The sequence below is a fragment of the Schistocerca americana genome, chromosome 11, assembly GCF_021461395.2.
Source record: "Schistocerca americana isolate TAMUIC-IGC-003095 chromosome 11, iqSchAmer2.1, whole genome shotgun sequence".
Taxonomy (NCBI): Eukaryota; Metazoa; Arthropoda; class Insecta; order Orthoptera; family Acrididae; genus Schistocerca; species Schistocerca americana.
Window position 1 is genome coordinate 82,019,293 of NC_060129.1, and position 26,640 is coordinate 82,045,932.

General features: G+C 44.7%; 1 protein-coding gene and 1 pseudogene across 1 annotated transcript in view; one reads left to right on the forward strand and one right to left on the reverse strand.

The window, feature by feature from the left end:
• The window catches only part of LOC124553678 (ankyrin repeat domain-containing protein 65-like), a 71,438-nt gene extending 56,199 nt beyond the window's left edge, over window positions 1-15,239 (forward strand). The window contains exons 2-3 of the mRNA XM_047127563.1: window positions 9,567-10,062; window positions 14,531-15,239. Coding sequence (XP_046983519.1) covers window positions 9,578-10,062; window positions 14,531-15,179 — 1,134 coding nt within the window. The 5' untranslated portion in view covers window positions 9,567-9,577 and the 3' untranslated portion in view covers window positions 15,180-15,239. The remainder of the gene's footprint in view (window positions 1-9,566; window positions 10,063-14,530) is intronic.
• Window positions 15,240-26,016: 10,777 nt separating this feature from the next.
• Window positions 26,017-26,134, reverse strand: LOC124554271 (annotated as a pseudogene).
• Between the last annotated feature and the right edge of the window lie 506 nt (window positions 26,135-26,640).

Sequence of the window (26,640 nt, forward strand, 5' to 3'; positions counted from 1 at the left end):
GGACGTGCGTTGTCCTGTTGGAACAGCAAGTTCCCTTGCCGGTCTAGGAATGGTAGAACGATGGGTTCGATGACGGTTTGGATGTACCGTGCACTATTCAGTGTCCCCCTCGACGATCACCAGTGGTGTACGGCCAGTGTAGGAGATCGCTCCCCACACCATGATGCCGGGTGTTGGCCCTGTGTGCCTCGGTCGTATGCAGTCCTGATTGTGGCGCTCACATGCACGGCGCCAAACACGCATACGATCATCATTGGCACCAAGGCAGAAGCGACTCTCATCGCTGAAGACGACACGTCTCCATTCGTCCCTCCATTCACGCCTGTCGCGACACCACTGGAGGCGGGCTGCACGATGTTGGGGCGTGAGCGGAAGACGGCCTAACGGTGTGCGGGACCGTAGCCCAGCTTCATGGAGACGGTTGCGAATGGTCCTCGCCGATACCCCAGGAGCAACAGTGTCCCTAATTTGCTGGGAAGTGGTGGTGCGGTCCCCTACGGCACTGCGTAGGATCCTACGGTCTTGGCGTGCATCCGTGCGTCGCTGCGGTCCGGTCCCAGGTCGACGGGCACGTGCACCTTCCGCCGACCACTGGCGACGACATCGATGTACTGTGGAGACCTCACGCCCCACGTGTTGAGCGATTCGGCGGTACGTCCACCCGGCCTCCCGCATGCCCACTATACGCCCTCGCTCAAAGTCCGTCAACTGCACATACGGTTCACGTCCACGCTGTCGCGGCATGCTACCAGTGTTAAAGACTGCGATGGAGCTCCGTATGCCACGGAAAACTGGCTGACACTGACGGCAGCGGTGCACAAATGCTGCGCAGCTAGCGCCATTCGACGGCCAGCACCGCGGTTCCTGGTGTGTCCGCTGTGCCGTGCGTGTGATCATTGCTTGTACAGCCCTCTCGCAGTGTCCGGAGCAAGTATGGTGGGTCTGACACACCGGTGTCAATGTGTTCTTTTTTCCATTTCCAGGAGTGTAATTGACCCACCCTCGTATATATCCGTTATTTTTCCAGTTTACGATAAAGTTCAAAATCTGCAAGGCACTATAATGGATGAAAACGATTCTGTGATAGATTTTGGTGGTGCGAATCTAACTGTGCTTCTGGAAATGGTGCAATAAAAATTTTTTCCTGTTTAATAAATATGAACAAGATAGAAAGTTACCAGTAGCAGTCTTTCCCAGTAAACGCGAAGACCAGAAATAATTTGAACTTGCCAAACACAGACGTAGAAATAGACGTCAAAGTTGGTGACGGCTGGTTTGATAATAGTGCTTACTTGTACATGACATTTAATGCGACACATGAAGACGGCTGAGATTACCCTGCCTATGAGGGCAAATCGAATGTGAAACTAGCTGACAATTTTTCAAGTCTTCTGTGGAGTGTCGTAATTGCCAATAAAAGAGGACACATTATCTACCGGCTACAACTTCCAGGCGCTTCTTCAACAGTCTTGAACCACCTAACGTCTTCTCTGGACGATGGCACAAGATTCGAGGGAAATTTCATTAACAACGGGAAGTTGCAAAGAAAAGAAAATGAAGTACTTTACCCGCTGAAAATGCTGGGAGGTTTCTTTAAAGATTACAAAGAAATCATGTGGAAAAGATTCAACGATAACGTTTGTAGGAAGTCCACATCCTCGCGACGCGTTGTATAGATGATTTTCAAAGAAGGATGATGGCACTGACTGTTCAGATTCTCGACCATACCATGGTAAAGTAACAATTACGAATATAGAAATTCGAGCACCTATTGTAAAGCGCGAAGCAAACTATGGAATGGAATTGAAAGATGCTTAAGCGACCTAAAACACCTATTTCAGCTTTTGACCTTCAATCGCAGGAAATAGCGGGAATCAGCGGCAAAAGAAATTTTGAAATGGATACAACAAATTACTATAATTCTATGGACTTTGACATGCTGTATTTTGTGTTTTCCAAAAGGAAAGGAAACGAAGACACAGACTCGTTATTGTGTGGTCATGTTAAGCTGCAAAATATTTATCTCGAGAATGGCCGAGACGATATATTTCCCGAAGAACTGTGGAACATTAATCCTCCAGGCATTTGTCTGAAGGCATGCAGTGCGTTCATAGATTTCAAGAAAATAACTAAATCGAGTAATGGCGCTAAAATTAGTGCATTCGCTCTCATTAATCCGTATCCAATGTACATTATCAATATGAGCAGGCGCAAGAATATCGTCACTGCTCAAAAGACAGACATGAAACTGTCAGACACTTTTAATGCGCCTATTCTTGATGACACTTTAGCGTACATCATTATACGGCAAGAAGAGTTTGATATGATCTTAAGCACGGAATAATTAGTGACAACTTGTAGGCATATGTTTCTTTAATGGATCTCGATCCACTGAAAATGTTCACTCAATATTTCTCTTCATAACTATTCTGCACATTGGACAGTTATTTTCCATCGCTAACCCCCGGGAAACGCATTCTTTATGAAAAAGGTGTTTGCGTTTTGTCCGCACGAATTGACCACTTTCATTTGTTAAGCATATAAAACAGTCATTTTCAGGTTGTTTGGTCAGTATTTCATATGGACATAACATCTTTTGTTTGAACGATTCAGACAGATTTGGAAATTTTAAAATTACTTCCCAGTTTACTTTATGCTGAAATTCCATTACTAAACCTTCAGACAGCTTTTCACAAAGCGATATACCGTTCCAGAACAATATATCTTGGAAATCTCGCTTCAAATCTTCAGACTTTTTTTGATGCAGTGACATAAATTCCCAGTCTAATCTGTCTGCGAATTCTCGCCTGAAATTTTCAGACAGTTTTTGATGTGCTGATATTTGAAATCAGTCTGATCTGTCTTTTAACTCTCTCATGAAATCTAGAGACAGCATTTCATGTTTTGATACGTGATGCAATGACATATATTCCCAGTTTAATCTATCTGCGAATTAGCACATGAAATTTTCAGGCAACGTTTTATTGTATGATATATGATTCCAGTCCAATCTGTCCTGAAACTCTCCCATGAAATCTACAGACAGCGTTATATTACTAGATACTGCACGCCAGTCTAATCTGTCTTGAAACTTTCTCATGAAATCTTCAGACATTTCTTGAGTATATGATGTTTCAGTCAAGTCTAATTTGTCTTGAAAATCTCTCATGAAATCTTCAGACAGTTTTCCCCACCTTGATATATTTCTCCATCTGGCACGTTTGAATGGATTTTCTTTTTTGATATAATCAGCAATTAATGTAGCGTATGTTTCATTTGTTGAATACAAGTTGCATAATTGTTCAGATTTAAAAATTTACACGTTTGATTAATCATCTGAATAAGTTGCTGGCTCAATAGGTTCTTCTTCATGTTGTTTTTCATTCATTTGAGCATTATTAATGTAAATAAGATGGTGTTTTCTCAGCTGCAGCTAACCTTTTAAGCCTATTTTTTTCGCTTCATCTTTTAGTTCATCCATAGTATATTTATTCAATCCATTTCCTTTCGTTGCAATTTTATTAAATATACATATACAATATATTTATTAAATATATACAATATATTTATTGCAATACAATATATTTATTAAATATAATATATTTAATATATTAAATATAATATATTTATTACAATACAAAATATTAAATATAATATATTTATTACAATACAAAATATTTATTAAATATACATGTACAAAAAATATTTCAATTATGCAATTCAATTTTCATACAGGACAGCTCGCCATTCGATGCTGCTGCTGCCGCTCGCCGGCGGCGGGTATAAATCGCATCGAAAAAGCGGCTCCCAAAAAGCGTTCGCAAGAAAGTGGGCGTCAAAAAGTCGCCAACGTTTTGCTGAAAATACCCGCCAAAATTTTGCAAAAAATTCGCCGCAGAAATAAGTGACAAATCGCTTCCGAAAAAAAAAATGGCTATATTTTTGACGAAAAGTTGCTTCCGAAAAAAAAGTGGCTTTCGGTTTTTAACGAAAAAGTCGCTTCCGAAGAAAAGTGGCCACGAAAATTTTGCAAAAAAGTGAGCGCAAAAAAGTGCTCGCATAAAAGCGACCGATAAAAGCGTCGGCAACATTTTGTAAAAAAAGTTACCATTTAGGCGGCTGCCACTGTTTCGTCAAAAAATGACCGCTAAAAATTCGCCGATAAAAATTTGACAATATTTTGCAAAAAAGTTGCCACTTACACGGCTGTCATAAAGTCGCCGCAATTTTGCAAAAAAGTGGCCGCCAAATAGGTCACCGCTACCTTTTCGGCAAAAAGTTACGGGTTTAAGGAGGTGTCAACATTTAGCAAAAAAGTAGCTGCAAAAAAATAGATGCTCGACATAAAAGTCGCCAACATTTTGCAAAAAAGTTGCCGTTTAGAAGGTGCCAAACTTTTGCAAGAAAGCGGCCGCAAAGAAGCGGTCGCCATCTTTTAGCCAAAAATTTGAAGGTTCCGGGAGGCGCCATCTTTGGCGCAGAATGTAGAGGATTTGCCCTGAACCACCGGCCTCACTACTTTTGTCGTTTCACAGAATTTGTCCTACAGGTCTGGCAGTTGCCGGCAACTGTAAATCAGCGACAAGTTGAGAATAACAACAGCTTTTGGCACTTGCTCCGCGCAAAAGTGTTTCGATGCCTTAGACAGTTTTCTACTTTACCCACATTTTCCATTCTGTCCAGATTCTGTGCGAGTCTAACGAAGTAATGGATTTCTGCCCTTGAATAATTCAGCTTCTTGGCAGTTGGCGATTAGACAGTCCCATTTCCTCCCACAAACCAATTTTTGCTCTTTCATCGCGTGATGTTTTCCGAGTGGCTGTGTAAAAGCACTAATGACGTCTGTTTCCCTTCTGCCCTCCGAGTTCCACCCTTTACCACGTCGACCGTCGATGTCTTATTATATCATACTGTACTGCTGACGTCAAATGCGATTCTACTTGGCTGTACTTCTCAGTACATTGGCTATCACACTATTGTGTATGCATTGTGTGCAACTATTCCGACCGACAATGTTAATTTTCGTACTGTTTTCCACTATTATGTATGTAGATGCAGCCTAGCGTTTTGCTGTAGACTCGCAGTAAATACCCTCGCTGTAAGCCGGCTAGCTGTGAGGAAGTATCTTATCTCGGCGGCAGGCTGGCGTCGGACAGTGTTGGGAGGTAATGCGTGGCTCGTGAGCAAGGTCAGAACCAGCCGGGACTTCCCCGAAGAGCTGACGTCATGGAGGGGGGGAGGGGAGAGGGCGGGAGGGAAGCGACATGGACAGCAGCGAGTCTGGCACATTCGCGGAGCGCAGGATGGCCTTGGTGTGTCAAGTATCCTCCGCCACACTCCGTGCTACTGTCTGATCGCGAGCAGCGGGGATCTAGCTGGTTCTTTATTTATGTCTGCTCCATCACAGTATTCATTTTGCAGTACTTCATAATTAGGATACATTTCTAAACAAGGTAGTTTATGGACAAGGACAAATATAAACTCTCCTTGTCGTAGTTGTACTGAAATCTGTGTACTGGCGACGTGCATCCTTTCCCTGTTATACACTTCCTTATCAAGTCTCTCTCGTTATTACATCTACATCTACATTTATACTCCGCAAACCACCCAACGGTGTGTGGCGGAGGGCACTTTACGTGCCACTGTCATTACCTCCATTTCTTGTTCCAGTCGCATATTGTTCGCGGGAAGAACGACTGCCGGAAAGCCTCCGTGCGCGCTCGAATCTCTCTAATCAAAAGAAGAAGTTAAACACTAAGGCGGATTCTTGTCACCGACTCTAGCTACATTAGGCGGAATTGGATTGTTGGCCGCTGGTGCGGAGCAATTACGAGCGCTGTCCATAAAAAAACAGAAGGAAGATGCTGAGTTCGCAGAACAGGGGAGGCACAACCTAGAAATGGAGAAAAGAAAAGCAGGGTCAAGTTTGCCTATGAAATCATGCCTAAAAGAAAAAGAAGTCAAAGAAATGATGCAAAAGTATAGGCATCTGCTAACCAACTTTGATATAGAAAAATTAGTAAAGAAACTGAAAATTGCAAATTGTAGAGGCGTCTTTACGATCAATGAACTACAGCAAAAATCAGCAAAAGTTGAAGCAGGAATTGTTAACCTAGACACGTCTGATCATGTAGGCACTCACTGGATTGCTACTTCAAAAATAGCAGTGAAAAATTTGTGTTTGACTCGAACGGTGGCGATATTCCACAAGCGCTAGTGAACTACCTAGGTCAAGATAACTTGTTTTACAATACAGAGAGGATTCAAAATTTGCATCACTTTATATGTGGCCACCTATGTTTTCAGGTTCTGAAGCTGTTTACAGACGGCTGGTCGTTTGATAAAATTCTCGATATAATAAACGGATATATTAGGGAACAAAATAAAACAAGGAGAAGATGGATAAGCAAGTAGAATCGACTGCTAGTAAAGCTGACTTGGAGGAATTAGTTTCAAAAATCAATCAATTTTATAAGCAGCTAAGATCGACTGCTAATGAAGCTGACTTGGGAGAATGAACTTCAAAAATCGAAGGTGAGGCTGTACAACTTCGAAAGGAATTAAACATCGTTTTTAAAGTAACGAAAGGTTATATTGACTTCAAAAGCAAGAGATTAGTAAATGTAAAAGACCCTATAGATGGCCATGATGTAGTTACCGAAAGATATCAAGAAAAGCAATTAAGTAATCTTCTTGGCAAGCCTGAATACACAAGTATTCTCACACTACTTAATAAGAATGTGAGCAAAGCTGACCTCAGCGAATACTACAAAAAACCGACTTGAAGAAATTTTACGATGATTATGTGAGTAAAGCTGAATATACAAGTATTCTCTCACTATTGAATAAATATGCAAGTAAAGCTGGCCTTAGCGTATACTACTACAAGAACGAGTTAGAGACAAATAAAATGAAAAAAGCGGTTAATCACTTGTTAGGCAGTATTGATGGGTTCGAGAGGAAAATGGAAAGCTATTTATAAATTTGGTGTTTAAGGTGCAAAATACTTACAGCTACAGTTCACCCTCAAACAATTACGATGAAAAATGTTCGAGAAGAATGCAGATAGTTGTTGTGTTGCAAACGTCCACATCTGTTGACTCAGGGATCGAGACGTGGCTGCACGATCCGTTACAGCCATGTGGATAAGATGCCTGTCATCTCGACTGCTAGTGACGCGAGGCCTTTGGGATCCAGCACGGCGTTCCGTATTACCCTCCTGAACCCACCGATTCCATATTCTACTAACAGTCATTGGATCTCGACCAACGCGAGCAGCAATGTCGCGATACGATAAATCGCAATCGCTATAGGCTACAATCCGACCTTTATCAAAGTTGGAAACGTGATGGTACGGATTCCTCCTCCTTACACGACGCATCACAACAACGTTTCACCAGGCAACGCCGGTCAACTGCTGTTTGTGTATGAGAAATCGGTTGGAAACTTTCCTCATGTCAGCACGTTGTAGGTGTGGCCACCGGCGCCAACCTTGAGTGAATGCTCTGAAAAGCTAATCATTTGCACATCACAGCATCCTGTTCCTGCCGGTTAAATTTCGCGTCTGTAGCACGGCACCTTCGTGATGCAGCAATTTTAATGGCCAGTAGTGTATGTTTCGCAAAGCAAGGGCTCTGAAATAATTCGTGAAATTTGGAAAATTGTGTTGCTGATGCTTTCACCTGAGGCACCATTGTGACACTACGAGGACACATGGTGTCGTACCTGACTTGTGGTGAACAACCTTTCCTGACTGATGCTTGCCACAGATCTGCCTGTGACCCCTAAATGTACCAGGTGTGGTGTTTAAGGGCAAAGGGCTGCTCAGTTGGCGATTATAACACTCCCCGTCTGCTACTACTGTACCGTAACCTCAATGCCAGAAGCAGGTTGTAATAGAAAACAATTTTGTAAAAGAAACTATGGCACAAAGCAACAGAGCAGTGTTACCCTCTGAGAGGAATTTTGTTAGTTTGACCGTGTTGTTCCTAACGGAGGTGGCTTATCGGAAATGAAAGTAAGAATTACGTAAATATTGGAATAGTGACAAACAAAATTTTGCCTAGCTATACTATTCCTAGAATAAGGGAAACGGTCGCCAGCCTAATTAGGCAAGAGAAAGATTAACATTCTCGTTTATGAAAGTAGGTATAAGTAACTATAATGGACAACACAACAGACACAACCTAGACTTAGTAACACGCGAGTGCAATGAACTCTGACACACGAATGTTTTAAGATTGAAGCTAACAGTTAGAGCAGCAGGAACTATTTTCAAAATTATAACAGGTACAGAAAAACACTATCACTTTCAGGGTTTACACAAACTGAGTGGTCTTTATACTGTTAATATGCACACAAGAGAGACAAAACACTTGACATACATGATAATGTAACGTTTCACAACTGCAACTTTCTCAATTTTTCTACAACGAAACACAATGTTGACAAAATTGCAAGAAACTGACTCTCCTTTTAGAATTTACTACAGGCAACGATGTGTTCATTTACTTTACTTAAGAACTTTTAATTTTACCGTTAGCAACAGTACTTTGATAAGCAGTTTTACTAGGAAAATTGTTTTCAGTAATTATCATTGATTTACTTTCTCTTTAATAAGTTCAAGAGGCATTATTTAACAGAGCTCTAGGCTTCAATGTACTTTCAGTAAGGACACTCGGTAATCACTTTACTTCGAACGGAGAGGACCCTGAGAGGTGTTGTGATGAGGAGTAAAATCAAGGTAGGTAAATAAATTCCGATATGAATTACCTTATATTTCAGCACACTAACACATCCATTAGGCTGATCCTTCACTGTACATCAATACAGTATTACGTTACAGTGATTGCGCAATGTGGTGGCAACTGAATGTTGGTATGTGGAATTACAGGTAGAATTGCCGGACTTTATCGTATCTTCATGGCGATGATTCATACAAATTCCAGAATAGATCCAGCTATTTATCCACCCATCCGAGGCATTGGAAAGAAGCAGTAAAAGCCTCTCTCTGAATCAGCATGATATGCACCTTTACATTGACAGTGCACAGACTGGTAGCTCGTCTCCGACTGGTGGCTCGTCTCCGACTGACTGCTCTTCCCCGACTGACTATCAGTTCCACCTTTTCCACCTATGCCAACCACTATTTGCGCGCGCTGCACATTTTCGTTCCTGAGGGGAACCACTACACCTTTTACATACAAAATAACTAAAAGCCCTAAGTGAGGATCAGCAATTTACATAACAGCAAACAAATGCATCAAATAAAACAGAACATTTTCACATATTGACACTTCTACAAAAAAATATTCACACAAAATTACAATTGCATACAATAAGTTCTGTTCCCTCCAAATGGGACAAAGAATATAAATTGCAGATACACTACTTTGCATAGAATCAAATCACTACATCAAAGGTTTGACAAAGAAAAGAATACACAATTTTATGTTATCGATTCAATCACACTTACAGACGATCAACAATGTAACATTAAATAAAGCAAAAGCAAAATAAATCCATACAGCATAAGAGCTGTGGTGTTACACGATGTCACGTTTCAGGATCATCTCCGATGGCACAAGCTCTGAAAATGGAGGACGCGGCAGCTGAGGCAGCGCGTGCGCAGACTCACTCCACACCCGGTGTCACGGGAGGCGAGACTGCGCCTGCGCAGAACGGCTCCACAGCCAGTGTCGTGGCAGCTGAGGCGGTGCCTGTGCAGACTCACTCCATCCCCGGTCTACAAGCAGCCGAGGCCGTGCGTGCGCTGGCTCGCTCCGTGCCCGGCCTCACACATGCTGGCGCCATTAACCTCTTGAAGGGTCACTTACAGCTGATGGCCATACAGCAGACTCACTCGACACCGAGTGTCACGGCAGACCAGGCAGCGCCTGCGCAGACTCACTCCGTCCCCAGTCTCGAGGCAGCCGGGGCTGTGCGTGCGCTGACTGGCTCCTTCCCCGGTCTCACGGATGCTGGCGCTATTAACCTGTTAAAGGGTCACTTACAGCTGATGGTTATACAACAGGGATTGGCACTCACGAAAGACGAGGCAAGGTAAGCACGAGCTTAGGCACTCACTTGTGTTCCCCGGTTCTACACACACCAAAAAAGTTTCGCATCACTCGAGTTCCCAGAACTCCTGAAGATAGATGTTGACTGCTGATATTGTATCTCAGACACAGTCCCTTTGAATGTTCAGAGATGTCACTAAACCCGACCAAATCGTGCACGAGCAGCGGCTATTAGACAGAAAGGGTCCAACAGCCGATCAGTTCCAGTCATTCCACCAGGAATGAGTTACACTGCTCGTGTTATCTGTTGTTCGACCGTGCCTAGACGGTCAATACCGCGGTTCGATCGCGTCCGCATTGTTACTTTGTGCCATGAAGGGCTCTCAACAAGGGAAGTGTCCAGGTGTCTAGGAGTGAACCGAAGCGATGTTCTTCAGACACGTAGGAGATGCAGAGAGATCGGAACTGTCGATGACACGCCTCGGTGACGCCGCCCGAGGGCTACTACTGCAGTGAATGACCGCTACCTACGGATTATGGGTCGGAGGATCACAGACAGCAACGCCACCATGTTGAATAATGCTTTTCGTGCAGCCGCAGGACGTCGTGTTACGACTCAAGCAGTGTCCAATAAGCTGCATTGTGCGAAACTTCACTCCCGACGTCGATGGCGAGGTCCATCTTTGCTACCAAGACACCATGCAGCGCGGTACAGATGCCGAATGGACCTCTCAGGATGGGCATCACGGTTTCTTCGCCGATGAGTGCCGCAGATGCCTTCAACCAGACAATCGTCGCAGACGTGTTAGGATGCTAACCGGCGAGACTGAACGCCTTAGACACACTGCCCAGCGAGTGCAGCAAGGTGAATGTTCGCTGCTGTTTTGGGGTGGCATCGTTTGGGGCTGACGTACGCCGCTGGTGCTCACGGAAGGCGCCGTAAAGGCTGTGCGATACGCGAATGCCGTCCTACGACCGATAGTGCAACCATATTGGCAGCATATTTGCGAGGCATTCGTCTTCATGGACGACAATTCGCGCCCCCATCGTGCACATCTTGTGGATGACTTCCATCAGGAGAACGACATCGCTCGCAGCATGTTCTCCAGACTTGAACCCTATTGTACATGCCTGGGATAGATTGAAAAGGGCTATTTATGAACGATGTGGTGTCGTGTCCCACCAACCACTCTGAGGGATCTACGCCGAATCGCCGTTGCGGAGTGGGGCAATTTGGACCGACAGTGCCTTGATGAACTTGTTGATAGTATACTACGACGAATACAGGCATGCACCAATGGAGAGGACATAGTACTGGCCACTGTGCACAGCAATCTGGACCACCACCTCTGAAGGTCTCGCTGTATGGTGGTACAACATGCAATGTGTGATTTTCATGAGGAATAAAAAGGGCGGAAATGATGTTTATGTTGATCTCTATTCCAATTTTCTATACAGGTTCTGAGGTCATCAGTCCCCTAGAACTTAGAACTACTTAAACCTAACTAACCTAAGGACATCACACACATCCATGCGCAAGGCAGGATTCGAACTTGTGACCATAGTGTTGGCGCGGTTCCAGACTGAAGCGTCTAGAACCGCTCGGCCACAGCCGCCAGCCACAGGTGGACAACCTTTGGAATCGTATGAGCAGCTATAGTGGAGGTTTGTCCGAGGGAGGCTGAAAGTTCTTGCTGTGGGGCTCCCAGCCAATAGTGCCTTACGAATTTACATTACATTACTGCTAGACTATGGAATGACAACATTACTCAAGGCGGATTACAAAATTTTAGAGCGCATAGTAAACAGTAGTCTAACACCAGGGGCAGTTTGAGGCCCAATGGCCGCTCGGGGCCCGAGAGGGGCGCCGGGGGAAACCAGGAGCAACATTCCAGGGGAAGCCAGCAATTGTCGGAGGGAGAAGGACTGGCGTCAAGCGACGTGTCGCTGCCGTGGAGAAATGTTCTCGAACCTCCCCTGGCTAAAAACGCAGCTGAGAAAGATTCTAGCCCCCTGCCACACACCATGGCTACAGGTAGGAGCACCTCAGAGCAGTTCACAGAATGTACAGGCACGTGTATTCTCCATGTCACGTCAGTCTGAAAATCACAGTTAGCCATAAGCCTAATGTTTATTACCAGTACAAAGTGTGTAACTGAATTAAACACAGTTTTTAATTACGTGTGTGAGCAAAATGGCATTTAACGAATGGGCATCCTCTGTTATATTCTAATGGATGAGGACACCAGAATCAATGTCTGTGGAAAACTTACACTATTATTGAATGAGGACACCAGAATCAATGTCTGTGGAAAACTTACACCATTATTGAGAAGTCCAAGTCAACAGGGATTTCTTCTTCCACAACATTACATGCAACTTACGTGGAGACAACTCCCGAAACATTTCGAGAACTCTGGCTTCTCGACATGAAGATGGTATGTGACGAATATGCAGATTAAGTCATCTTGGTGATCAGCAAGAAGGAAGTTTAATAGAAATCCAAAAAAGATACACTATGTGATCAAAAGTATCCGGACACCTGGCTGAAAATGACTTACAACTTCGTGGCGCCCTCCACCGGTAATGCTGGAATTCAGTATGGTGTTGGCCCACCCTTAGCCTTGATGACAGATTCCACTCTCGCAAGCGTACGTTCTATAAGGTGCTGGAAGAATTCTCGGGGAATGGCAGCCCATTCTTCACGGAATGCTGCACTGAGGAGAGGTATCGACGCCGGCGGATGACGTTGACCGGGTATTCGCCACACCCTGCCGTCGGATCGCCACATTGTGTACCGTGATTCATCACTCCAAACAACGTTTTTCCACTGTTTAATCGTCCAATGTTTACGCTTCTTACACCAAGCAAGGCGTCGTTTGGTATTTACCGGCGTGATGTGTGGCTTATGAGCAGCCACTCCACCATGAAATCCACGTTTTCTCCCCTCGCGTCTAACTGTCATAGTACTTGCAGTGGATCCTGATGCAGTTTGGAATTCCTGTGTTATGGTCTGGATAGATGTCTGCCTATTACACGTTACGACCTTCTTCACCTGTCAGCGGTATGTCAGTCAATAGACGAGGTCGGCCTGTACGCTTTTGTGTTGTATATGTCCCTTCACGTTTCCACTTCACTTTCACATCGGAAACAGTGGACCTAGGGATGTTTAGGAGTGTGGAAATCTCGCGAACAGACGTATGACACAAGTGACACCCAATCACCTGACCACGTTCGAAGTCCGTGAGTTCAGCGGAGCGCCCAATTCTTTGATTTTTTTTTTTTTTTTTTTTTTTTTTTTGGTGTCCGGATACTTTTGATCACGTAGTGTGTGTCAAAGTGACAGAAGTGAACGTTTCCTGTAAGAAAATCATAGCTCAGGAATAACTGGATTATTACGACCGAGGAAAGGACGTTGTCGAGTAACATGATAAAAGCCAGCCCATATCTTCTGGCAATAAGGGTCCCACAGCAAATGCGCCAAGGAAATCAAATACCCTCTTGGCAGTGGTAGGCCCGGAGGACGGCGGTAGCGTGCCGCCGAAACTAGTCGGGTGACACAATAGAGACATTCTCTAGATACAGCTGTGGCCTTATTTTTCTCAGAATGTTCTTGCTTTTCTTTTGTATGGGTGTTGCTGAGTTTTACTTCTCCCCACAAGTAACACAGTTTGCAGTACATCAATATACTTTGTGTGCTAGGTTCACTGTGGTGAACCAATGAAAACAGAATTGTTTGTTTCTCAGTGCACACATCAGTAGTGTTACGTATACAGCGTATTGGAAAAGCCAAGGTTTACTTACAAGAAGTTTTGTTATTGTAACCTACATGAGACATTACTTTAGTCTGTAAGTCCACAGGTTTTGAAGTCGCCTTCAGATACATGGCAGGCACAAGAATTTACTTGCAAGTGGATTGTGTGTGTGTGTGTGTGTGTGTGTGTGTGTGTGTGTGTGTGGATGCATGTGTGTATGTGATTGAGTGTGTTATGCAGACGTATCTGTGCATCATGTCAAACAATAAGTTCCTGTATTTGGTGTGGTTGAGTTGCGAAATTAACTATGAAGATGTCAGGGAACTGTTTTAAATACTCAGCTGTATGTGTTTAGTGTCTTTGCTAGTTTGAGAAACGTTTGCTGCACACAAAGGACCTGTAATAGAGGTATTAAGAACCTGTTTCAGTGCAGGTCAGTTCTTAGATCTGAAGGTGAAAGGAAGTGAATGTCAAGTATGACTCTGAGAAAACGTGTCAAGAGAATTTCTTGAGTGATTGAGAACACGGATTTTTAATGGGAAATAGGTGTGGATTTTCATACAGGGATGCAATGATATATGTGTACTTCAAGCGACACAGAATTCTAAAAGATATAAGGCAGAATGTTTTATATTGGTAATTTAGAACTGGACAGTTGCGTTTCATGAATTCTTGTCTGTTTCGCATCTGATAGTTTTCTTGATAATGTATGTGTGTGTTTATAGTAAAGTATGAGAATGTGTCTGTTTTGTGTAGGGAGTTTTCTCAAATGAACAGCTGGATGATCAAGATGGCAGATGACGGGATAGTGGAAGAGGTGGAGAGGCTGCTGAAGTTGGGGGCGAACGTGGAGGCGAAGGAAGAGAAGTATGGCTGGACAGCCCTTCACCCTGCGTCAATCGACGGATACTTGGACGTGGTGCAGTGTCTGCTGAGGTACGGAGCGGATGTGGGGGCGAGAGACAGGGAAGGGCGGACACCACTGCACTGGGCGGCGAGGTACGGACAGTTGGAGGTGGTGAAGTATCTACTGGAGAACGGGGCGGATGTGCAGGCGATGGACCACGAAGGCCAGACGCCAGTACACTGGGCAGCAAAGAATGGGAGTTTGGGGGCGTTGGCGGTTCTGCTGGAGAGTGTGGTCGACGCCAAGGACGAGAATGACGACACCCCTCTCCACTTGGCCGCAACCTGGGGCTACACAAAAACGGCACTGCTACTGGTGAGGTTCGGTGCTGACCTGAGTGCCATCGGTCAGGAGGGGCTGACACCGCAGGAGAGGGCCGAACGCTGGAACCACGACGTCACGGCAGCTGCACTACGAGAAGCAGCGATACTATTTGAGGGCAGTGGGGACAAGGACACAGCCTCCCAGACTAGAGTCCAGCAAATGTCTGTGGAGTAAAATTCAAATAGTTTCACTACACATTTATTCTTTTCTTCAATAAAGGATACAAAAAATTAATCCTACAGTCACTCATTTGCACCCTCTTTGCATTATATAACAACTGAAGTAAAACTGCAGCTAAAGTAAGATGAAGGTAGGTATGTCAAAGTGTTATCAAGTAAACACTGTTCAGTAACAAGAGACAACCTTTCTTTCGAATGAAACGCCTGAAATACATTCCTAGGAACAACATTCGAAACTTCAACGAGAACTGAAAAATACAGGCTTCATTATTTGATAAGCGTAAGTAGCCAACAAGTTTTTACTTACTGTAAAGTATTTCATAGTGATTTGCTATGTGCTCTGTGCAACGAGTATAAACTGCACAGTAGCAACGTTAGAGCCATATAAGGTCTACGGTTAGAATGAATCTTCGAGTCAGATCTGTTCTAGAATTTAATTTATGTCTCTCTCTGCAGCGCAGATGGTCTCATTCTTTGATTAATTACAAAATGAAATAAGTGGCAATATTCACACTACACCATGCACTTATCGTGTGGAATCTTATGATCAGTTCACTTGTAGCTCAGGAGAATCGAAGAACAACCTCCAATCGTATGTTCCCCGAATAGCTGTAACGCTGCAGTTACAGTCTGCTAAGTAACACGAGTCGTCACTCTCAAATAACAGGAGCCTACAACAGATTTTCCGGCTTTCACGACATTCCTTACCACCGCCTACAGCCAACTGATTGTGAGACTGCTCCACTCAGACGGTGACTGTACGAAGTACCCCTAATTGTTAACAGCGAAGGAGCCCGCAACCGCCATACTGCCCGGACATAAGTCCTGGTCACTTTGATTTGATTCCGAAGATGAAGGAACCACTTCGTGGCATTCGCTTCGCAACTATTCCAGAGATTCGACCGGCAGTAGACCACTCCATTCGCACCATCAACAGAGCAGGCTCTGCTAACGGTATACTACACCTTCCACATCGCTGGCAACGGGTTCTACACAACGCTGGTGACTAATTTGAAGGACAGTAACAGGTGCAAAACATGTAACTCTTTTGCATCGGTTTGCATAAATACAGTCATGGAAATGGAAAAAAGAACACATTGACACCGGTGTGTCAGACCCACCATACTTGCTCCGGACACTGCGAGAGGGCTGTATAAGCAATGATCACACGCACGGCACAGCGGACACACCAGGAACCGCGGTGTTGGCCGTCGAATGGCGCTAGCTGCGCAGCATTTGTGCACCGCCGCCGTCAGTGTCAGCCAGTTTGCCGTGGCATACGGAGCTCCATCGCAGTCTTTAACACTGGTAGCATGCCGCGACAGCGTGGACGTGAACCGTATGTGCAGTTGACGGACTTTGAGTGAGGGCGTATAGTGGGCATGCGGGAGGCCGGGTGGACGTACCGCCGAATTGCTCAACACGTGGGGCGTGAGGTCTCCACAGTACATCGATGTTGTCGCCAGTGGTCGGCGGAAGGTGCACGTGCCCGTCGACCTGGGACCGGACCGCAGCGACGCACGGATGCACGCCAAGACCGTTGGATCCTACGCAGTGCCGTAGGGGACCGCACCGCCACTTCCCAGCAAATTAGGGACACTGTTGCTCCTGGGGTATCGGCGAGGACCATTCGCAACCGTCTCCATGAAGCTGGGCTACGGTCCCGCACACCGTTAGGCCGTCTTCCGCTCACGCCCCAACATCGTGCAGCCCGCCTCCAGTGGTGTCGCGACAGGCGTGAATGGAGGGACGAATGGAGACGTGTCGTCTTCAGCGATGAGAGTCGCTTCTCCCTTGGTGCCAATGATGGTCGTATGCGTGTTTGGCGCCGTGCAGGTGAGCGCCACAATCAGGACTGCATACGACCGAGGCACACAGGGCCAACAGCCGGCAGCATGGTGTGGGGAGCGATCTCCTACACTGGCCGTACACCACTGGTGATCGTCGAGGGGACACTGAATAGTGCACGGTACATCCAAACCGTCATCGAACCCATCGTTCTACCATTCCTAGACCGGCAAGGGAACTTGCTGTTCTAACAGGACAATGCACGTCCGCATGTGTCCCGTGCCACCCAACGTGCTCTAGAAGGTGTAAGTCAACTACCCTGCCCAGCAAGATCTCCGGATCTGTCCCCCATTGAGCATGTTTGGGACTGGATGAAGCGTCGTCTCACGCGGTCTGCACGTCCAGCACGAACGCTGGTCCAACTGAGGTGCCAGGTGGAAATGGCATGGCAAGCCGTTCCACAGGACTACATCCAGCATCTCTACGATCGTCTCCATGGGAGAATAGCAGCCTGCATCGCTGCGAAAGGTGGATATACACTGTACTAGTGCCGACATTGTGCATGGTCTGTTGCCTGTGTCTATGTGCCTGTGGTTCTGTCAGTGTGATCATGTGATGTATCTGACCCCAGGAATGTGTCAATAAAGTTTCCCCTTCCTGGGACAATGAATTCACGGTGTTCTTATTTCAATTTCCAGGAGTGTAGTTGCTACTACTTACATTCCAACCCTTGTATAAATGAAATGACTGTATTCATTTGACTGAAAGTTCTTCTGTAGCCTTTCTTACTTTCGAACCTCCTTAAGAAAAATATTGCTGCTCCTTTTTTCACGCTGACTACACTGAAGAGCCAGAGAAATTGGAACACCTGCCTAGTATCGTGTAGGGCCCGTGCGAGCACACACTACTGCCACAGTATGATGTGGCGTGGACTCAACGAATGTGTGAAGCACTGCTGGAGGGAACCGACGCTATGAGTCCTGGTGGGCTGTCCATAGATCCGTGAGAGTACGAGGGGGTGCAGACCTCTTCTGAACAAACGCTGCAAGTCATCCCAGAAATGCCCAATAGTGTTCGTCTGTCAGGGTTTAGTGGCCAGCAGAAGTGTTTAAACTCAGAAGTGTGTTCCTGGAGCCACTCTGTAGTAATTCTGGACGTGTGGGGTGTCAGATTGTCCTGCTGGAATTGGCCAAGTCAGTCGGAAAGCACAATGGACATGAATGCATGCATGAAATTAGAATTATATTAATACTGTCAGCTGCTCACGGGCGTTGCTTCGTATCGACGGGGACACGTGAAGATGTGTGCCCCGACCGGGACTCCAACCCGGGATCTCCTGCTTACATGGCAGACGCTCCATCCATCTGAGCCACCGAGGGCACAGAAGATAGTGTGACTGAAGGGAGTATCTCGCGCATGCCTCCCACGACGCTCACATTCTCACTTTGTACATCCACACACTACGTCCGTAGTGTCCCGCCCCAACACACTCATTACTTGTCGAAGACATTCTTTCCAAGTCCCGTAAGAGTTCGGGGAATGTGTGTGCATCCGCACAGAAGAAGAAGGTCATGGCCGGTATTTCCAGAGCTATATATTTATATGGATATGGTGTCTGTTCTTTCGGACTGTAATGATAAAGGGCCCGCTTAAATCAGGCATGTTGTATACAGAAGTGGAAGAGAGAGCACCACTAAATTCTACAATCTGTATAAATTGCATACACACAGAAATTACTGTTATAGTGTATTATTGGAACCCAATGGGTTAACTGCGTATTTTCCGGTGAGAAAGAGCACTGGCAAACAGTCTTCGCTGCATTAGGTTACTTAAACTGGTGTCACTCTGAGCTAGAATTTATGGTCGGCGACTAAGTGTAAGGTCAATGGGTCGGATGCGGGTTTTCCAACTGTGAAATTCTGTCTCACATTACAGAAGCGAATATTAAATTTGAACTAATATTGCGAAAATTTTGAACTTGTATAGCTTAGAATGAAACTCTTTCTGTTTATTGAAAAGGAAATCAATTGATTTTCTAAAACATTCTCTGTCATACACAACCTGAAACAGGTCACGTCGACCAAATCGTATGGAAGAACTGACAGTGGCGAATATCGGAAGGCAGTAAGATCCCTTGGCGTTTGGTTTGGCAGTATTCGACAGCCATTTCTAGGCGCAAGTAAATGAAGAAAGACAGCGCGTTTTTGTTATCAAGTGACGTCTTCATCAATTACTTCAGTTTTAATGTTATCTACGAGTAATTGCTGATGTTTGATATTAACATGAAAAGAATTCCGTAGACAGGGAAAGAACCTGTTCTTAGGCAACCACTTCTATAATGACCAAAAGGCATTAAATGATGTTCTAGTACATGTGTTCCAGCAGCGGTATGAAGAAAATGATAGCAATAATGACGGTAATAACCGAATTATCCGGTAACTTCACACTTCACAGTGGATTTTCTCAAACTAAGAAATTTGCTGAAACAGTGAAAATTTCAAAATGGCTTTACATCGAGGCTGTTATGCCTAGAAGAGTCTTTACATCCTTCTGACATGACAATAGCATAATCTCCGCGTCAGAAGCTTGCTCCTACTTAACCATGTAATAGACTCGCATTTTTTCCACTGTGACTAATTTTGTAAGCTAAGCATATCATCCGTTACAGCACACTCCTGGGGCTGGGAAATGTGGCCACAATGGTCTGGTGGTACGAACTATCACAGGTGCAAGTCGTGGGTTCAGGCATTTACTTTAAGAGGCACAAACAGATTTACTTTACCTCTGGCAACCTCAAGAGAAAGACATTATAATTCAGAATCCGCATTAAACATCACGTTCCTTCATTACCAACTGGGCAGAGCCAGTTTACGTTGGGAAATGACATACGCGGAAGTAATGGTAAACAGAAATACTGTCGCCGGTAATCTTACTTACATTAGAAAATTTTATTTTATTTGATGTATCGATAGCCATTTAAAGGAACAGGGCTCTTGTTTTGCTTGTACTTGATTGAACTAAGGACTTTGAAAAATTTGGTGCTGGACTGTGATTTGAATTCGTATCTCCTCTTTCGAGGATCTGAATCTCTCGGAACAGTGTAGTTCGGTCATTTCGTTCCTTTTCTCAAGACTGCAATCTTCTCTAGGTCTCCTCTCAAGTAAGTATGTGGGTCCGAATACTGATCCAGTACAAAAATATCCATAATTTCATTTCAAGCCCTATCACGTGCACACCGGCCTGGTAGTGAAAATTAACATGCATTTTTGATGTCTGTTCATGTGTTACCAACATTCGCAATAGGTGTCATTATTTCTCCTCAAACACGCACACATATTACTGTTGGTGAGCAACCAATTGATAGTTAAGCTATATTCGTGGATGATAAAGAAGGACGGTAGGTGTGCGGTTCGATTGTCGCTCAGGCACAAAAATTTGTATCCTTATTTTAGATTCAAAAACCTAGCAGCTGGTAAGGAAAACCGATACACAACATTTGATTTTACTTAGTTAACAATCCAATTACGTGTTGGGTTCGTATCTCCGTCACAGAACTTCACATCATGCGCTTCATCTTTAAATGCATGCACACTTTGTTACTTCTGAATGGAGGTATATCAGACATCTATCGTGGTTAGTTAACAGGGACGAAAGGGTCTTGATAGGAGTACCGGTTTGTTACAAAAAGCTGTCGTCTTTTATTTTCAAGTTAGGATTTCGTTACTGATACTGGCGACAACTTCGGTAATTCATGACTCTTCACGGTAGTCAGCAATATATGATTAGATTAGATTACATTTGATTAGATTAATACTTGTTCTATAGATCAGGAAATCAGTAAAAGAAAGGCGTTTTTCGTTGCGACAGAATCTTCTCACGAAATTCCAATCACCAGCTTTCTCCTCCGAATGTGATAATATTTTGTTGACACCGACCTACATAGGGTGGAACGATCGCCACGATAAAATAAGGGAAATCAGAGCTCGTACGGAAGGGTGTTCATTCTTACCGCGCACTATACGAGATTGGAATAATAGAGAATTGTAAAGGTGATTGGGTGAACCCTCCGCCAAGCACTTAAATGTGATTTGCAGAGTATCCATGTGGATGTAGATGTAGAAAACTAAGAAACTCATCCATGGACGTTTTCGTGCTTGGCCGACAGTCGATCACAACAAACAAATAAAAATATAAATTAATGTTTGTCTGTGTGTGTGTGTGTGTGTGTGTGTGTGTGTGTGTGTGAAGGGAGAGAGAGATAAAAATAAAAAATAATGAGAGAGATAGTAAAAAATGGTTGTAAAGAAATTGAATCATGGTACGTAAAGAAATCTTTCATAAAACTGACACATTCCACATCATTACTTCCCCTCCTCACAGCCTTACTTCTGCCAGTAACTCGTCTGCTGCGAGGACGGGGCGTGAGTCGTGCTTGGGTAGCTCAGTTGGTAGAGCGTTTGCCCGCGAAAGGCAAAGGTCCCGAGTTCGAGTCTCTGCCAGGAAGCTTCATACCAGCGTAGAGTGAAAATCTCATCCTGGAAACATCCCCCAGGCTGTGGCTAAGCCATGTCTCCGCAATATCCTTTGTTTCAGGAGTGCCAGTTCTGCAAGGTTCGCAGGAGAGCTCCTGCAAAGTTTGGAAGGTAGGAGACGAGGTACTGGCAGAAGTAAAGCTGTGACGACCGGGCGTGAGATGTGCTTGGGTAGTTCAGTTGGTAGAGCACTTGCCCGCGAAAGGCAGAGGTCCCGAGTTCGAGTATCGGTCTGGAACACAGTTTTAATCTGTCAGGAAGTTTAATATCAGCGCACACTCCACTGTAGAGTGAAAATCTCATTCTGGAAACTTTCAATGTAATTGTAGTTATACTTCAGGCAGAGGACAGACTGTCTCTATTCTGAACACAGATTCCTCAGTGCGGTTCACTAAACTCGACACTTATCAGACAGAATGGTGCAGCTGAGGCAGTAATGAAAGAACAGGTAATATCAATACATTAACTTTAGGTCACAAATGAAGTAAATGAGTGTAATGAAAAGTATGCATGTAATACGTTAATTAGAGTTGCGTTATTTAATTCGCTGTTGGCAATTGCGCGGTTTCTCTGACGTTAAGCAAATCGTGAGTTGATGTATTTATCTCGCATTTTTATAGAAGGGCATGTATTCCATATCAACACAAGTACGGCAGCGTCAGTGCACCTTTTTATGCTTCAACACCTGCGCACGGCCATTACACTAACGTACTTAACGTTGTCAGTCATCAGACATACATTCAAACAATGATTTGTACATTTCATTTTAAAATCATTTCAAACTAATTTTTGAGCTAGTTGTTCATACTTTGTACGCTCAGTTTAGTTGATATGTTATTTCAACAACAAAGATAACACACTCAATGGAAGTTCAGGAACACACGTGAGCAATGCACAGCAAATGTCAGACAATACTCCATACTGATTGATTACTTTCGTGATACGGCCGCAGATAAAAGATAGTCTGTATTGTCTGCGAAGTAGAATTAACAGAAGAGATCGAGAAGATACAAAAATCAGGGGCACATCTGGTAACGCGATTGGTAAGTCAGGTAGAGAGCATTAGGGAGATGGTGAAAAATCTCCAGTGGCAGACATCCCGAGAGGAAAGTCACCCATCCGGAGGAGAGGTGCTGTTGACGGTCCGAGAGCGCTTTCCGAGAAGAGTCAGCAACAAAACACTTCCTCCAACAAACTTTTACAGTTCGCAAAGCGAGCGTCACCGGAAAATCAGAGAATTTAGAACTCTTACTGAAGCTTATAGACATTGTAAGGAGTGTGTCAGAACCCTTCATTGCATAAAACGATGTGACCAGCTTAACGCTGTTCTCAGCATTGTGTAAGCACTCAGATATCGATAGTGACAATGTGAGGGCGAAACGTGGGAGCGCCATTCTAAGCGTTGTCGTGAGACGAGGTCCGTGTGCAGGGTGTCGGTCGGTCGAGAGCTCGCAGACAGAAGACGCGCCACGCTGCCCTCACGTCGGTGGCGGCGGATCTCACCACACTCCAGGCCTCACTTCATTTATACAGCCAGGAGAGATTTCAATGGCTTAGCTACACTCGGAGATGGAATTCGAGGTGAAATTCGCAAGCATAGCGCAAAAGCAATTGCAGGGCTAGGCTCGTGATTCTTAATCAGAGTTTGCAATAATCCCATGTTTTGCTTGTCAGTGAAAGATACCTTCTTATCCTCCAAATAATAATAATCATTCTCCACACCTAAAAACACTACTGGCCATTAAAATTGCTACACCGAGAATAAATGTAGATGATAAACGGGTATTAGTTGGACAAACATATTATACTAGAACTGACATGTGATTATATTTTCACGCACTTTAGGTGCATAGATCCTGAAAAATCAGTACCCTGAACAACCACCTCTGGCCGTAGTAACGGCCTTGATACGCCTGGGAATTGAGTCAAACAAAGCTTGTACAGAGCGTGTACAGGTACAGCTGCCCATGCAGCTGTACCTGTATCACAGTTCATCAAGAGTAGTGACTGGCGTATTGTGTCGAGCCAGTTGCTCGGCCACCATTGACCACATGTTTTCAATTGGTGAGAGACCTGGAGAATGTCTGGCCACGGCAGCAGTCGAACATTTTCTGTATCGAGAAAGGCCCGTACAGGACCTGCAACATGCGGTCGTGCATTATCCTGCTGGAATGTAGGGTTTCGCAGGGATCGAATGAAGGGTAGAGCCACGGGTCGTAACACATCTGAAGTGTAACGTCCACTGTTCAAAGTTCCGTCAATGCGAATAAGGCGTGACCGAGACGTGTAACCAATGGCACTCCATACCATCACACCGGGTGATATGCCAGATGGCGATGACGAATACACGATTCCAATGTGTGTTCACCGCGATGTCGCCAAACACGGATGCGACCATCATGATGCTGTAAACAGAACCTGGACCCATCCGAAAAAAATGATGTTTTGCCATTCGTGCACCCAGGTTCGTCGTTGAGTACACCATTGCAGGCGCTCCTGTCTGTAATGCAGCGTCAAGGGTAACCGCAGCCACGGTCTCCGAGCTGATAGTCCGAGCTGCTGCAAACGTCGTCGAATTGTTCGTGCAGATGGTTGTTGTCTTGCAAACGTCCCCATCTGTTGACTCAGGGATCGAGACGTGGCTGCACGATCCGTTACAGCCAGGCGGATAAGATGCCTGTCATCTCGACTGCTAGTGATGCGAGGCCGTTGGGATCCAGCACGTCGTTCCGTATTACCCACCAGAACCCACCGATTCCATATTCTGCTAACAGTCATTGGATATCGACCAGCGCGAGCAGCAATGTCGCGATACGATAAACCGAAATAGCAGTAGGCTACAATCCGACCTTTATCAGAGTCGGAAACGTGATGGTACGCATTTCTCCTCCTTACACGAGGCATCACAACAACGTTTCACCCGGCAACGCCGGTCAACTGCTGTTTGTGTATGAGAAATCGGTTGGAAACTTTCCTCATGTCAGCACGTTGTAGGTGTGGCCACCGGCGCCAACCTTGTGTGAATGCTCTGAAAAGCTAATCATTTGCTTATCACTATCTTCTATATGTCGGTTGAATTTCGCGTCTGTAGCACATCTTCGTGGTCTAGCAATTTTAATTGCCCGTAGGGTGATATGCTGTGGTTAGTAAATGTTAATGTAGCTTTGAAATTGAAATGATTTGCTAATCTGGCACTCAGCCTTTATTGTCAAATTTGTCATTTATCATTGTCATTATTAATGCTTGTTCATGACAATTCTGAAGTTTTAAACAGACTTAATTAGTGAAATCCCTTCTCAAAAGTTATTTAGTACTTAAGAGACCCAAAGAAACTCCTTTTAATTAAAATCATTCTTAGTAACAATAAACTTTAGCCGCTGCTGCTGCATGTTGCCGCTCGTAGCTGTAAACCACATGGAAAAACGAAGTCATCTAAAGAGGTGAGTTGAAAACTTAGGGCCAAAACAGAGACACTGGCACACTACAACTTGTTTTAATTCCGTTGCACAAGTCAGACACTGTATCACTTGTAAATTCCTGTTCAAAAACGCAGTCAGATAGCTTATCCAGTCGTTAGTCTTAAGTTTTTCATGTAACGATCTGTTGAGGGCTAAAATGACAGTGAAACTGACACTCATACAACACACACACAGTGTTATGCAGGTTGGATTCAGTTTACTGATAACTCACGTTGCTTATCGAGCCGAACACAGGCAATATCGGCTGTAGCTACGTTACAGGTATTGGTTGTATATACGTTACAGCATTCGTTCTTGACGCACACCGTTGCCGGATGGAACAGAGAAGGGGAGTGTGAAGACTGCAGAGGCGCAACTCGCTAAGACTGACACAGTTGTGACCAGCAAATTCATGAGAATCTTAAAAATATACAATGTGGCAAAAAGCCAAGTATTTGCTTGAAAATATAATGAGGTTAAGATGTGACGTATTTATAGGCCCGTATTTCTCGAAATACAAGTTGCTACGTTAGTGTGTGTTGTTCCCTTATTTTTTATTTGAGTGCCAGCATCAAATGTGAACCAAAGGGGCAACGGCTACATACATTCACCCAGGGATCCATCTCGTTATAAGCTTTTTTAATTCTGTTTTTAATAGCATTAAAAGTAAAAGTTTTATCAAACAACTGTGGGGATGTTGTCAAGCCAGGAACAGCTGAAGGTGCAATGGAGCTTGTTGAACACTAGACATTTAGCACATTAGGAGGTCACCCTTGGCTGCGGTTTGCGATAGACTTGTAGTTACACTATAATCTGAAGTCATATCTGAAGTGGTTTTTGTGTAATATAAGAGCACTCCGTCTTCAGGCCACAAGTGGTCCATCGGGACCATCCGACCGCCGTGTCATCCTCAGATGAGGATGCAGAGAGGAGGGGCGTGTGGTTAGCACACCGCTCTCCCGGTCGTTATGATGGTTTTCTATGACCGGAGCCGCTACTATTCGGTCGAGTAGCTCCTCAATTGGCATCACGAGGCTGAGTGCACCCCGAAAAATGGCAACAGCACATGGCGGCCAGGATGGTCACCCATCCAAGTGCCGGCCACGCCCGACAGCGCTTAACTTCGGTGATCTGACGGGAACCGGCGTATCCACTGTGGAAAGGCCGTTGCCTGGTGCTCATAAAAGCAGGGAATTAAATGAGAAGTTTTTACAAGTTTTTCTTTTCAGTAGAAACGTACACTTGCTCCCTTCGGATAAATGGAGATTAATGGTATCGTTTTTTACTATTCAAGACGACTGTGGCACAACCCCGTAGACAGGCAGTGAGTCACGTACAAAGGACATAGCTTTCAGCCAAAAGGTGCCACAACTGCAGGGACAAGGAGTAACTGAAGTTTGTGGTGCGTCTGCCGCCGAGACCAGAGCAGAGTCTGGGGTTTGACAGTAGTGACAGTGCAGCTTACGGGTAAACTGGTGGAGCAGATTTATGACTGATCGTTGTTGCAACGAAAAAAGCATGTCAAATTTAAAACAACGCAAAATCGCCAAGATTGCCAAAGTTTTACCGAAGACCGAGATATGGAGCGTACTTCAATGCGAGATGCTCTTAGTAATTTCCACAACGAAATTCTGTCTCGACATCTGGCAGAAAACCAAAGAGATTCTGGTCATACATA